Below are 13,158 nucleotides of genomic sequence, written 5' to 3'. Positions count from 1 at the left end.
TCTCTCTATGTAAGGGCCGTCTCCTGACCGTTGTCTCTCTCTATGTAGATGGCCGTCTCCTGACCGTGTCTCTCTCTATGTAGAAGGCGGTACCCCTATTCTCTATATAGCTCTATAGACCCTGGGGTGTGTCTGGAGAAACACCCTGTCTATTCTCTATATAGCTCTATAGACCCTGGGTGTGTCTGGAGAAACACCCTGTCTATTCTCTATATAGCTCTATAGACCCTGGGTGTGTCTGAAGAAACACCCTGTCTATTCTCTATATAGCTCTATAGACCCTGGGTGTGTCTGAAGAAACACCCTGTCTATTCTCTATATAGCTCTATAGACCCTGGGTGTGTCTGGAAGAAACACCTTCTATTCTCTATATAGCTCTATAGACCCTGGGTGTGTCTGGAGAAACACCCTGTCTATTCTCTATATAGCTCTATAGACCCTGGGTGTGTCTGGAGAAACACCCTGTCTATTCTCTATATAGCTCTATAGACCCTGGGTGTGTCTGGAGAAACACCCTGTCTATTCTCTATATAGCTCTATAGACCCTGGGTGTGTCTGGAGAAACACCCTGTCTATTCTCTATATAGCTCTATAGACCCTGGGTGTGTCTGGAGAAACACCCTGTCTATTCTCTATATAGCTCTATAGACCCTGGGTGTGTCTGAAGAAACACCCTGTCTATTCTCTATATAGCTCTATAGACCCTGGGTGTGTCTGGAGAAACACCCTGTCTATTCTCTATATAGCTCTATAGACCCTGGGTGTGTCTGAAGAAACACCCTGTCTATTCTCTATATAGCTCTATAGACCCTGGGTGTGTCTGGAGAAACACCCTGTCTATTCTCTATATAGCTCTATAGACCCTGGGTGTGTCTGGAGAAACACCCTGTCTATTCTCTATATAGCTCTATAGACCCTGGGTGTGTCTGGAGAAACACCCTGTCTATTCTCTATATAGCTCTATAGACCCTGGGTGTGTCTGGAGAAACACCCTGTCTATTCTCTATATAGCTCTATAGACCCTGGGTGTGTCTGGAGAAACACCCTGTCTATTCTCTATATAGCTCTATAGACCCTGGGTGTGTCTGGAGAAACACCCTGTCTATTCTCTATATAGCTCTATAGACCCTGGGTGTGTCTGGAGAAACACCCTGTCTATTCTCTATATAGCTCTATAGACCCTGGGTGTGTCTGAAGAAACACCCTGTCTATTCTCTATATAGCTCTATAGACCCTGGGTGTGTCTGGAGAAACACCCTGTCTATTCTCTATATAGCTCTATAGACCCTGGGTGTGTCTGGAGAAACACCCTGTCTATTCTCTATATAGCTCTATAGACCCTGGGTGTGTCTGGAGAAACACCCTGTCTATTCTCTATATAGCTCTATAGACCCTGGGTGTGTCTGGAGAAACACCCTGTCTATTCTCTATATAGCTCTATAGACCCTGGGTGTGTCTGGAGAAACACCCTGTCTATTCTCTATATAGCTCTATAGACCCTGGGTGTGTCTGGAGAAACACCCTGTCTATTCTCTATATAGCTCTATAGACCCTGGGTGTGTCTGGAGAAACACCCTGTCTATTCTCTATATAGCTCTATAGACCCTGGGTGTGTCTGGAGAAACACCCTGTCTATTCTCTATATAGCTCTATAGACCCTGGGTGTGTCTGGAGAAACACCCTGTCTATTCTCTATATAGCTCTATAGACCCTGGGTGTGTCTGGAGAAACACCCTGTCTATTCTCTATATAGCTCTATAGACCCTGGGTGTGTCTGGAGAAACACCCTGTCTATTCTCTATATAGCTCTATAGACCCTGGGTGTGTCTGGAGAAACACCCTGTCTATTCTCTATATAGCTCTATAGACCCTGGGTGTGTCTGGAGAAACACCCTGTCTATTCTCTATATAGCTCTATAGACCCTGGGTGTGTCTGGAGAAACACCCTGTCTATTCTCTATATAGCTCTATAGACCCTGGGTGTGTCTGGAGAAACACCCTGTCTATTCTCTATATAGCTCTATAGACCCTGGGTGTGTCTGAAGAAACACCCTGTCTATTCTCTATATAGCTCTATAGACCCTGGGTGTGTCTGAGAAACACCCTGTCTATTCTCTATATAGCTCTATAGACCCTGGGTGTGTCTGGAGAAACACCCTGTCTATTCTCTATATAGCTCTATAGACCCTGGGTGTGTCTGGAAGAAACACCCTGTCTATTCTCTATATAGCTCTATAGACCCTGGGTGTGTCTGGAGAAACACCCTGTCTATTCTCTATATAGCTCTATAGACCCTGGGTGTGTCTGGAGAAACACCCTGTCTATTCTCTATATAGCTCTATAGACCCTGGGTGTGTCTGGAGAAACACCCTGTCTATTCTCTATATAGCTCTATAGACCCTGGGTGTGTCTGGAGAAACACCCTGTCTATTCTCTATATAGCTCTATAGACCCTGGGTGTGTCTGGAGAAACACCCTGTCTATTCTCTATATAGCTCTATAGACCCTGGGTGTGTCTGAAGAAACACCCTGTCTATTCTCTATATAGCTCTATAGACCCTGGGTGTGTCTGGAGAAACACCCTGTCTATTCTCTATATAGCTCTATAGACCCTGGGTGTGTCTGAAGAAACACCCTGTCTATTCTCTATATAGCTCTATAGACCCTGGGTGTGTCTGGAGAAACACCCTTCTATTCTCTATATAGCTCTATAGACCCTGGGTGTGTCTGGAGAAACACCCTGTCTATTCTCTATATAGCTCTATAGACCCTGGGTGTGTCTGGAGAAACACCCTGTCTATTCTCTATATAGCTCTATAGACCCTGGGTGTGTCTGGAGAAACACCCTGTCTATTCTCTATATAGCTCTATAGACCCTGGGTGTGTCTGGAGAAACACCCTGTCTATTCTCTATATAGCTCTATAGACCCTGGGTGTGTCTGGAGAAACACCCTGTCTATTCTCTATATAGCTCTATAGACCCTGGGTGTGTCTGGAGAAACACCCTGTCTATTCTCTATATAGCTCTATAGACCCTGGGTGTGTCTGAAGAAACACCCTGTCTATTCTCTATATAGCTCTATAGACCCTGGGTGTGTCTGAAGAAACACCCTGTCTATTCTCTATATAGCTCTATAGACCCTGGGTGTGTCTGGAGAAACACCCTGTCTATTCTCTATATAGCTCTATAGACCCTGGGTGTGTCTGGAGAAACACCCTGTCTATTCTCTATATAGCTCTATAGACCCTGGGTGTGTCTGGAGAAACACCCTGTCTATTCTCTATATAGCTCTATAGACCCTGGGTGTGTCTGGAGAAACACCCTGTCTATTCTCTATATAGCTCTATAGACCCTGGGTGTGTCTGGAGAAACACCCTGTCTATTCTCTATATAGCTCTATAGACCCTGGGTGTGTCTGAAGAAACACCCTGTCTATTCTCTATATAGCTCTATAGACCCTGGGTGTGTCTGAAGAAACACCCTGTCTATTCTCTATATAGCTCTATAGACCCTGGGTGTGTCTGGAGAAACACCCTGTCTATTCTCTATATAGCTCTATAGACCCTGGTGTGTCTGAAGAAACCCTATTCTCTATATAGCTCTATAGACCCTGGGTGTGTCTGGAGAAACACCCTGTCTATTCTCTATATAGCTCTATAGACCCTGGGTGTGTCTGGAGAAACACCCTGTCTATTCTCTATATAGCTCTATAGACCCTGGGTGTGTCTGGAGAAACACCCTGTCTATTCTCTATATAGCTCTATAGACCCTGGGTGTGTCTGGAGAAACACCCTGTCTATTCTCTATATAGCTCTATAGACCCTGGGTGTGTCTGAGAGAACACCCTGTCTATTCTCTATATAGCTCTATAGACCCTGGGTGTGTCTGAAGAAACACCCTGTCTATTCTCTATATAGCTCTATAGACCCTGGGTGTGTCTGAAGAAACACCCTGTCTATTCTCTATATAGCTCTATAGACCCTGGGTGTGTCTGGAGAAACACCCTGTCTATTCTCTATATAGCTCTATAGACCCTGGTGTGTCTGGAGAAACACCCTGTCTATTCTCTATATAGCTCTATAGACCCTGGGTGTGTCTGGAGAAACACCCTGTCTATTCTCTATATAGCTCTATAGACCCTGGGTGTGTCTGGAGAAACACCCTGTCTATTCTCTATATAGCTCTATAGACCCTGGGTGTGTCTGGAGAAACACCCTGTCTATTCTCTATATAGCTCTATAGACCCTGGGTGTGTCTGGAGAAACACCCTGTCTATTCTCTATATAGCTCTATAGACCCTGGGTGTGTCTGGAGAAACACCCTGTCTATTCTCTATATAGCTCTATAGACCCTGGGTGTGTCTGAAGAAACACCCTGTCTATTCTCTATATAGCTCTATAGACCCTGGGTGTGTCTGAAGAAACACCCTATTCTCTATATAGCTCTATAGACCCTGGGTGTGTCTGGAGAAACACCCTGTCTATTCTCTATATAGCTCTATAGACCCTGGGTGTGTCTGGAGAAACACCCTGTCTATTCTCTATATAGCTCTATAGACCCTGGGTGTGTCTGAAGAAACACCCTAGTCTCTATATAGCTCTATAGACCCTGGGTGTGTCTGGAGAAACACCCTGTCTATTCTCTATATAGCTCTATAGACCCTGGGTGTGTCTGGAGAAACACCCTATTCTCTATATAGCTCTATAGACCCTGGGTGTGTCTGGAGAAACACCCTGTCTATTCTCTATATAGCTCTATAGACCCTGGGTGTGTCTGGAGAAACACCCTGTCTATTCTCTATATAGCTCTATAGACCCTGGGTGTGTCTGGAGAAACACCCTGTCTATTCTCTATATAGCTCTATAGACCCTGGGTGTATCTGAAGAAACACCCTGTCTATTCTCTATATAGCTCTATAGACCCTGGGTGTGTCTGGAGAAACACCCTGTCTATTCTCTATATAGCTCTATAGACCCTGGGTGTGTCTGAAGAAACACCCTGTCTATTCTCTATATAGCTCTATAGACCCTGGGTGTGTCTGAAGAAACACCCTGTCTATTCTCTATATAGCTCTATAGACCCTGGGTGTGTCTGGAGAAACACCCTGTCTATTCTCTATATAGCTCTATAGACCCTGGGTGTGTCTGGAGAAACACCCTGTCTATTCTCTATATAGCTCTATAGACCCTGGGTGTGTCTGGAGAAACACCCTGTCTATTCTCTATATAGCTCTATAGACCCTGGGTGTGTCTGGAGAAACACCCTGTCTATTCTCTATATAGCTCTATAGACCATGGGTGTGTCTGGAGAAACACCCTGTCTATTCTCTATATAGCTCTATAGACCCTGGGTGTGTCTGGAGAAACACCCTGTCTATTCTCTATATAGCTCTATAGACCCTGGGTGTGTCTGAAGAAACACCCTGTCTATTCTCTATATAGCTCTATAGACCCTGGGTGTGTCTGAAGAAACACCCTATTCTCTATATAGGTCTATAGACCCTGGGTGTGTCTGGAGAAACACCCTGTCTATTCTCTATATAGCTCTATAGACCCTGGGTGTGTCTGGAGAAACACCCTATTCTCTATATAGCTCTATAGACCCTGGGTGTGTCTGGAGAAACACCCTGTCTATTCTCTATATAGTTCTATAGACCCTGGGTGTGTCTGGAGAAACACCCTGTCTATTCTCTATATAGCTCTATAGACCCTGGGTGTGTCTGGAGAAACACCCTGTCTATTCTCTATATAGCTCTATAGACCCTGGGTGTGTCTGAAGAAACACCCTGTCTATTCTCTATATAGCTCTATAGACCCTGGTCAAAAGTAGACCACTATAAAGGGAATAGGGAGCCATTTGGGACACAGCCCCTGTTGACTTGATGGCAGGCTAGTGCTGCTGTGCTGTCGTGTTTGAGAACAGCCTGCCTTTACGGCCCTGATGGCAGGCTAGTGCTGCTGTGCTGTCGTGTTTGAGAACAGCCTGCCTTTACGGCCCTGAGGGCAGAGATCTGATCGAGTGGTTGGGCCGGTTGCCCTCCCAGACCAGTCCAACCAGGCAGGCAGGCTGCTACACACAGGAATGTGACCCAGGATAGATCGAAACTAGGCCATGCCACACACTCTGGGATCACATGATAGCACATCTGGGTCATCAAATACAGAGAATGTCCATTATTTGTGTTAAACATAAACATACTGGTAATACAATGTTCATTTGAAAATAGTGTAAAAACAGTATCAGGTAATGGCAAAGCACTAGAATACTCTCATAACATCTATAAACACACAATCTAAAATATCTAAAATACACAATCCCAATCCCAACATCTTTGATAACACTCAAAAGTAGGTTTACTGAAATCAACGTTTTAAGCCTTGCATTATTTAATACATACACTAGATGGGGTCATTGCACTCCATGTAATGTTGTAGTCGTCCGTGTAGTCCGGAAGTAAAGAGTTCCCCGCCCTGGTTGCATTTACACAGCGCCCGCCAGTATCCCAGGATTCCGCTGTTACCTCGCGGACACGGAGTGGGTGCTGGAGGCAGTGGGTCGTCACTAGTTACCACAGCCATAAAGTCATTATTATGGCCAAAACGAGCCTATTTCTACAAGGTATATCCTTAAATCTGGTTTTAAACCAAACCACACTGCTGACCTTATGCCTAACCTTAAATTAAGACCAAAAAGGGAATTCATAAAAATAAACGATATATAGCCAATTTTGACTTTGTGGTTGGGGTAACTAGTGACAACTGGTGCGTGTTCTGCTCGCTTCTGTCCATTATATGGTGGATGATGGCCGCTTCAAAGCCTGTCGAGCCGCACTCCGGGAGCGGTTTCCCCCGCTGGCAGCTGGCCCTCCTGGTCGGAACCCCCATAGTGTTGGGTGTAGGAGCCGTTTACCTGTGGAAACGAAACAAGACGAAGAACACACCGGGGAAAAGCAATGGGGAACGGACAACTCCAGAAGGTAGCGCTACCCCGGTCCAGGGCCAAGAAGTAGCCCGTTGCGAGCAGGAGGACATGGTATGAACCTCAACCACTCCTAGATATCACTCTGGCGGGGTACAGGGGTACGATAACACTAAATCCATTTTGTCTGGAGTACGGTTTTATCAATACCGAAATACATTCAAGGACACAGGTCGCACCTGCATTTAGTGGTTGGCTGGTAACGTTTACAATTCAGGTTACTCATTTAGCTAACGTTAACTAGCTAGAAATGTGGCCATAGAAATGTGGCCATAGACATGTATTACCGTTGCTATCCACATCAGTATTCAGCGTGGTATGACCAAAAACATGGACTTTTTTAGCCAACTTAACTAACTAGTTCGCTTAAAACGGGGGCGGGCTAAACATTTAGGTTAGGTGAGTTGCCAAACTAGCTTTGTTACTGTTGGCTAGTTATCTTGCCAGAAGTTACCGACCCCAACCGTTCATGGTTAGCCACTTTCTTTTTTCCTTTTCCCACCTTTATTTAACCAGGTAGTTGAGAACAAGTTCTCATTTACAACTGCGACCTGGCCAAGATAAAGCAAAGCAGTGTGAACAGACAACAACACAGAGTTACACATGGATTAAACAAACATACAGTCAATAATACAGTAGAAGAATCTATATACAGTGAGTGCAAATGAGGTAGGATAAGGGAGGTAAGGCAATAAAGAGGCCATGACGGTGAAGTAATTAAAATATACCAATTAAACACTGGAGTGATAGATGTGCAGAAGATGAATGTGCAAGTAGAGATACTGGGGTGCAAAGGAGCAAGATAAATAAATACAGTATGAGGATGAGGTAGTTGGATGGGCTGTTTACAGGTGGGCTATGTACAGGTGCAGTGATCTGTGAGCTGCTCTGACAGCTGGTGTTTAAAGCTAGTGAGGGAGATATGAGTCTCCAGCTTCAGTGATTTTTGCAGTTCGTTCCAGTCATTGGCAGCAGAGAACTGGAAGGAAAGGCGGCCAAAAGAGGAATTGGCTTTGGGGGTGACCAGTGAGAAATACCTGCTGGAGCGCGTGCTACGGGTGGGTGCTACTATGGTGACCAGTGAGCTGAGATAAGGCGGGGCTTTACCTAGTGTAACGGATGTGAAATTGCTAGCTAGTTAGCGGGTACGCGCTAATAGCGTTTCAATCGGTTACGTCACTTGCTCTGAGACTTGAAGTAGGGTTTCCCCTTGCTCTGCAAGGGCCGCGGCTTTTGTGGAGCGATGGGTAACGACGCTTCGTGGGTGTCAGTTGTTGTGTGCAGAGGGTCCCTGGTTCGCGCCCGGGTCGGGGCGAGGGGACGCCGTAAAGTTATACACTAGCAGAGACTTGTAGATGACCTGGAGCCAGTGGGTTTGGCGACGAGTATGAAGTGAGGGCCAGCCAACGAGAGTGTACAGGTCGCAGTGGTGGGTAGTGTATGGGGCTTTGGTGACAAAACGGATGGGTTAGCCCTAACCCTAACCCTAGACTGCATCCAATTTGTTGAGTAGAGTGTTGGAGGCTATTTTGTAAATGACATCGCCGAAGTCGAGGATCGGTAGGACGGTCAGTTTCACGAGGGACGTTCGGCAGCATGAGTGAGGATGCTTTGTTGCGAAATAGGAAGAGTTGAGTACGGTTACATGCACACAATGCGATTTATTGTGGATAGTCAGGTTAATATAATAGACAATCGCAATCAATATAAACGTTCTACCACAGTGACCATGTTATTTTTGCGAGTTCGGACAGATCAAGTTTGTATGTGAAAACTATATATAAGATGTATACTGGATAAGCTCTTCTGCTAAATGACTAACATGTCAACTGTGAACCAACTGTATTAATTTAGGGGAATGTCAAATACACATGAAACATTCATGGTCATTTAGCTAGCTTGCTATTTAATAGCTAATTTGTCCTGGGAGATGAACATTGGTTTGTTGTTCTGAAATGCATATGGTCCTTTTTTGTTGTTGCTGGGTCTTTGTAGAATTGACCTGCTCGGCATCTAGCTGTTCTGATAAATACAGTGCATTCGGAAAGTATTCAGACCCTTTGACTTTTTCCTCATATTTTTTACGTTACAGCCTTATTCTAAAATTGATTAAATCATTTTCTAATGCTAATTCATTAAAATAAATCGAACTGAAATCAAATCAAAGTTTATTTGTCACGTGCGCCAAATACAACAGCTGTAGACCTTACAGTGAAATGCTTACTTACAGGCTCTAACCAACAGTGCGAAGAAAAAAAAGTGTGTGTAGGTAAGTAAAGAAATAAAACAACAGTAAAAAGACATTTGAAAATAAGAGTAGCAAGGCTGTATACAGACACTGGTTAGTCAGGCTTATTGAGGTAGTATGTACATGTGGGTATGGTTAAAGTGACTATGCATATATGATGAACAGAGAGTAGCAGTTGCGTAAAAAGAGGGGTTGGCGGGTGGTGGGACACAATGCAGATAGTCCGGGTAACCATTTGGTGTAGTATGATTCAATCTTATCCCTGTATTGACGCTTTGCCTGTTTGATGGTTCGTCGCAGGGCATAGCGGGATTTCTTGTAAGCTTCCGTTTTAGAGTCCCGCACCTTGAAAGCGGCAGCTCTACCCTTGAGCTCAGTGCGAATGTTGCCTGTAATCCATGGCTTCTGGTTGGGGTATGTACGTACAGTCACTGTGGGGACAACGTCCTCAATGCACTTATTGATAAAGACAGTGACTGAGGTGGTGTACTCCTCAATGCCATCGGAAGAATCCCGGAACATGTTCCAGTCTGTGATAGCAAAACAGTCCTGTAGTTTAGCATCTGCTTCATCTGACCACTTTCTTATAGACCGAGTCACTGGTGCTTCCTGCTTTAATTTTTGCTTGTAAGCAGGAATCAGGAGGATAGAGTTGTGGTCGGATTTACCAAATGGATGGCGAGGGAGAGCTCTGTACACATCTCTGTGTGTGGAGTACAGGTGATCTAGAATTTCTTCCCTCTGGTTGCACATTTAGCATGTTGATAGAGATTTGGTAGAACTGATTTAAGTTTCCCTGCATTAAAGTCCCCGGCCACTAGGAGCGCTGCCTCTGGGTGAGTGGTTTCCTGTTTGCTTATTTCCTTATACAGCTGACTGAGTGCGGTCTTAGTGCCAGCATCTGTCTGTGGTGGTAAATAAACAGCCACGAAAAGTATAGCTGAAAACTAGGCAACTAGTGTGGCCTGCAGTTTATCACAATATACTCTACTTCAGGCGAGCAAAATCTAGAGACTTCTTTAGATTTCGTGCACCAGCTGTTGTTTACAAATATGCACAGACTGCCCCCCCCCCCCCCCCTCGTCTTACCAGAGTGTGCTGTTCTATCTTGCCGGTGCAGCGTGTATCCCGCTAGCTGAATATCCATGTCATCATTCAGCCACGATTCCGTGAAACATAGGATATTACAGTTTTTGATGTCCTGTTGGTAGGATATTCGTGATCGTACCTCGTCTAATTTATTGTCCAATGATTGCACGTTGGCGAGTAATATTTACAGTAACGGCAGCTTTCCTAGTTGCCTTCTGCGGATCCGGTACGAGGCATCCGGCTCTTCTTCCTCTGCGTCGCTTCCTTTTGCGAATAATTGGGATGTCTGCCCTGTGGGGTGTTTGGAGAATATTGGGATGTCTGCCCTGTGGGGTGTTTGGAGAATAATTGGGATGTCTGCCCTGTGGGGTGTTTGGAGAATAATTGGGATGTCTGCCCTGTGGGGTGTTTGGAGAATATTGGGATGTCTGCCCTGTGGGGTGTTTGGAGAATATTGGGATGTCTGCCCTGTGGGGTGTTTGGAGAATAATTGGGATGTCTGCCCTGTGGGGTGTTTGGAGAATAATTGGGATGTCTGCCCTGTGGGGTGTTTGGAGAATAATTGGGATGTCTGCCCTGTGGGGTGTTTGGAGAATATTGGGATGTCTGCCCTGTGGGGTGTTTGGAGAATATTGGGATGTCTGCCCTGTGGGGTGTTTGGAGAATAATTAGGATGTCTGCCCTGTGGGGTGTTTGGAGAATAATTGGGATGTCTGCCCTGTGGGGTGTTTGGAGAATATTGGGATGTCTGCCCTGTGGGGTGTTTGGAGAATAATTAGGATGTCTGCCCTGTGGGGTGTTTGGAGAATAATTAGGATGTCTGCCCTGTGGGGTGTTTGGAGAATAATTAGGATGTCTGCCCTGTGGGGTGTTTGGAGAATAATTAGGATGTCTGCCCTGTGGGGTGTTTGGAGAATAATTAGGATGTCTGCCCTGTGGGGTGTTTGGAGAATAATTAGGATGTCTGCCCTGTGGGGTGTTTGGAGAATAATTAGGATGTCTGCCCTGTGGGGTGTTTGGAGAATAATTGGGATGTCTGCCCTGTGGGGTGTTTGGAGAATAATTAGGATGTCTGCCCTGTGGGGTGTTTGGAGAATAATTAGGATGTCTGCCCTGTGGGGTGTTTGGAGAATAATTAGGATGTCTGCCCTGTGGGGTGTTTGGAGAATAATTAGGATGTCTGCCCTGTGGGGTGTTTGGAGAATAATTAGGATGTCTGCCCTGTGGGGTGTTTGGAGAATAATTAGGATGTCTGCCCTGTGGGGTGTTTGGAGAATAATTAGGATGTCTGCCCTGTGGGGTGTTTGGAGAATAATTAGGATGTCTGCCCTGTGGGGTGTTTGGAGAATATTGGGATGTCTGCCCTGTGGGGTGTTTGGAGAATAATTAGGATGTCTGCCCTGTGGGGTGTTTGGAGAATAATTAGGATGTCTGCCCTGTGGGGTGTTTGGAGAATAATTGGGATGTCTGCCCTGTGGGGTGTTTGGAGAATAATTGGGATGTCTGCCCTGTGGGGTGTTTGGAGAATAATTGGGATGTCTGCCCTGTGGGGTGTTTGGAGAATATTGTGTGAGTCCTTTTGCTGTTGTTGTTGTTGAAAAAATCTCAGTCTAATCCGAGGTGAGTGATCGCTGTCCTGATATCCAGAAGCTCTCAGTCTAATCCGAGGTGAGTGATCGCTGTCCTGATATCCAGAAGCTCTCAGTCTAATCCGAGGTGAGTGATCGCTGTCCTGATATCCAGAAGCTCTCAGTCTAATCCGAGGTGAGTGATCGCTGTCCTGATATCCAGAAGCTCTCAGTCTAATCCGAGGTGAGGGATCGCTGTCCTGATATCCAGAAGCTCTTAGTCTAATCCGAGGTGAGGGATCGCTGTCCTGATATCCAGAAGCTCTCAGTCTAATCCGAGGTGAGTGATCGCTGTCCTGATATCCAGAAGCTCTCAGTCTAATCCGAGGTGAGTGATCGCTGTCCTGATATCCAGAAGCTCTCAGTCTAATCCGAGGTGAGGGATCGCTGTCCTGATATCCAGAAGCTCTTAGTCTAATCCGAGGTGAGGGATCGCTGTCCTGATATCTAGAAGCTCTTAGTCTAATCCGAGGTGAGGGATCGCTGTCCTGATATCTAGAAGCTCTTAGTCTAATCCGAGGTGAGGGATCGCTGTCCTGATATCTAGAAGCTCTCAGTCTAATCCGAGGTGAGGGATCGCTGTCCTGATATCTAGAAGCTCTTAGTCTAATCCGAGGTGAGGGATCGCTGTCCTGATATCTAGAAGCTCTTTTCGGCCTAAGATACGGTTGCAGAAACATTATGTACAAAATAATTTACAAATATCGCGAAAAAGAACACATAATAGCACAATTGGTTAGGAGACTGTAAAATTACCATTTACATAAGTATTCAGACCCTTTTCTCAGTACTTTGTGGAAGCACTTTTGGCAGTGATTACGGCCTCGAGTCTTTTTGGGTATGACTATACAAACTTGGTACACCTGTATTTGGGGAGTTTATCCCATTCTTCTCTGCAGATCCTCTCAAGCTCTGTCAGGTTGGATGGGGAGAGTCGCTGCGCAGCTATTTCTGCAGCACAGATATTTTCAGGTCTCTCCAGAGATGTTCGATCGGGTTCAAGTCTGGGCTCTGGCTGGGCCACTCAAGATCATTCAGAGACTTGTACCGAGATCGCTCCTGCGTTGTCTTGGCTGTGTGCTTAGGGTCATTGTCCTGTTGGAAGGTGAACCTTCGCCCCAGTCTGAGGTCCTGAGCGCTCTGGAGCAGGTTTTCATTATTGTATTTCAGTTTTTTATTTTTTAAACCTGTTTTTCTTTGTCCTTATGGGGTAT

The 13,158-nt window shown here is 45.5% G+C and overlaps 1 protein-coding gene across 1 annotated transcript in view; it reads left to right on the top strand.

The window, feature by feature from the left end:
* The first annotated feature begins 6,542 nt into the window (after positions 1 to 6,542).
* Positions 6,543 to 13,158, top strand: part of tomm70a (translocase of outer mitochondrial membrane 70 homolog A (S. cerevisiae)) — a 37,079-nt gene continuing 30,463 nt past the window's right edge. The window contains exon 1 of the mRNA XM_038986597.1: positions 6,543 to 7,033. Coding sequence (XP_038842525.1) covers positions 6,800 to 7,033 — 234 coding nt within the window. The 5' untranslated portion in view covers positions 6,543 to 6,799. The remainder of the gene's footprint in view (positions 7,034 to 13,158) is intronic.

This window comes from Salvelinus namaycush, unplaced genomic scaffold (assembly GCF_016432855.1).
Source record: "Salvelinus namaycush isolate Seneca unplaced genomic scaffold, SaNama_1.0 Scaffold520, whole genome shotgun sequence".
Taxonomy (NCBI): domain Eukaryota; kingdom Metazoa; phylum Chordata; class Actinopteri; order Salmoniformes; family Salmonidae; genus Salvelinus; species Salvelinus namaycush.
The sequence above is the reverse complement of the archived record's forward strand: the minus strand, read 5'-3'. Positions and strand labels throughout refer to the sequence as shown.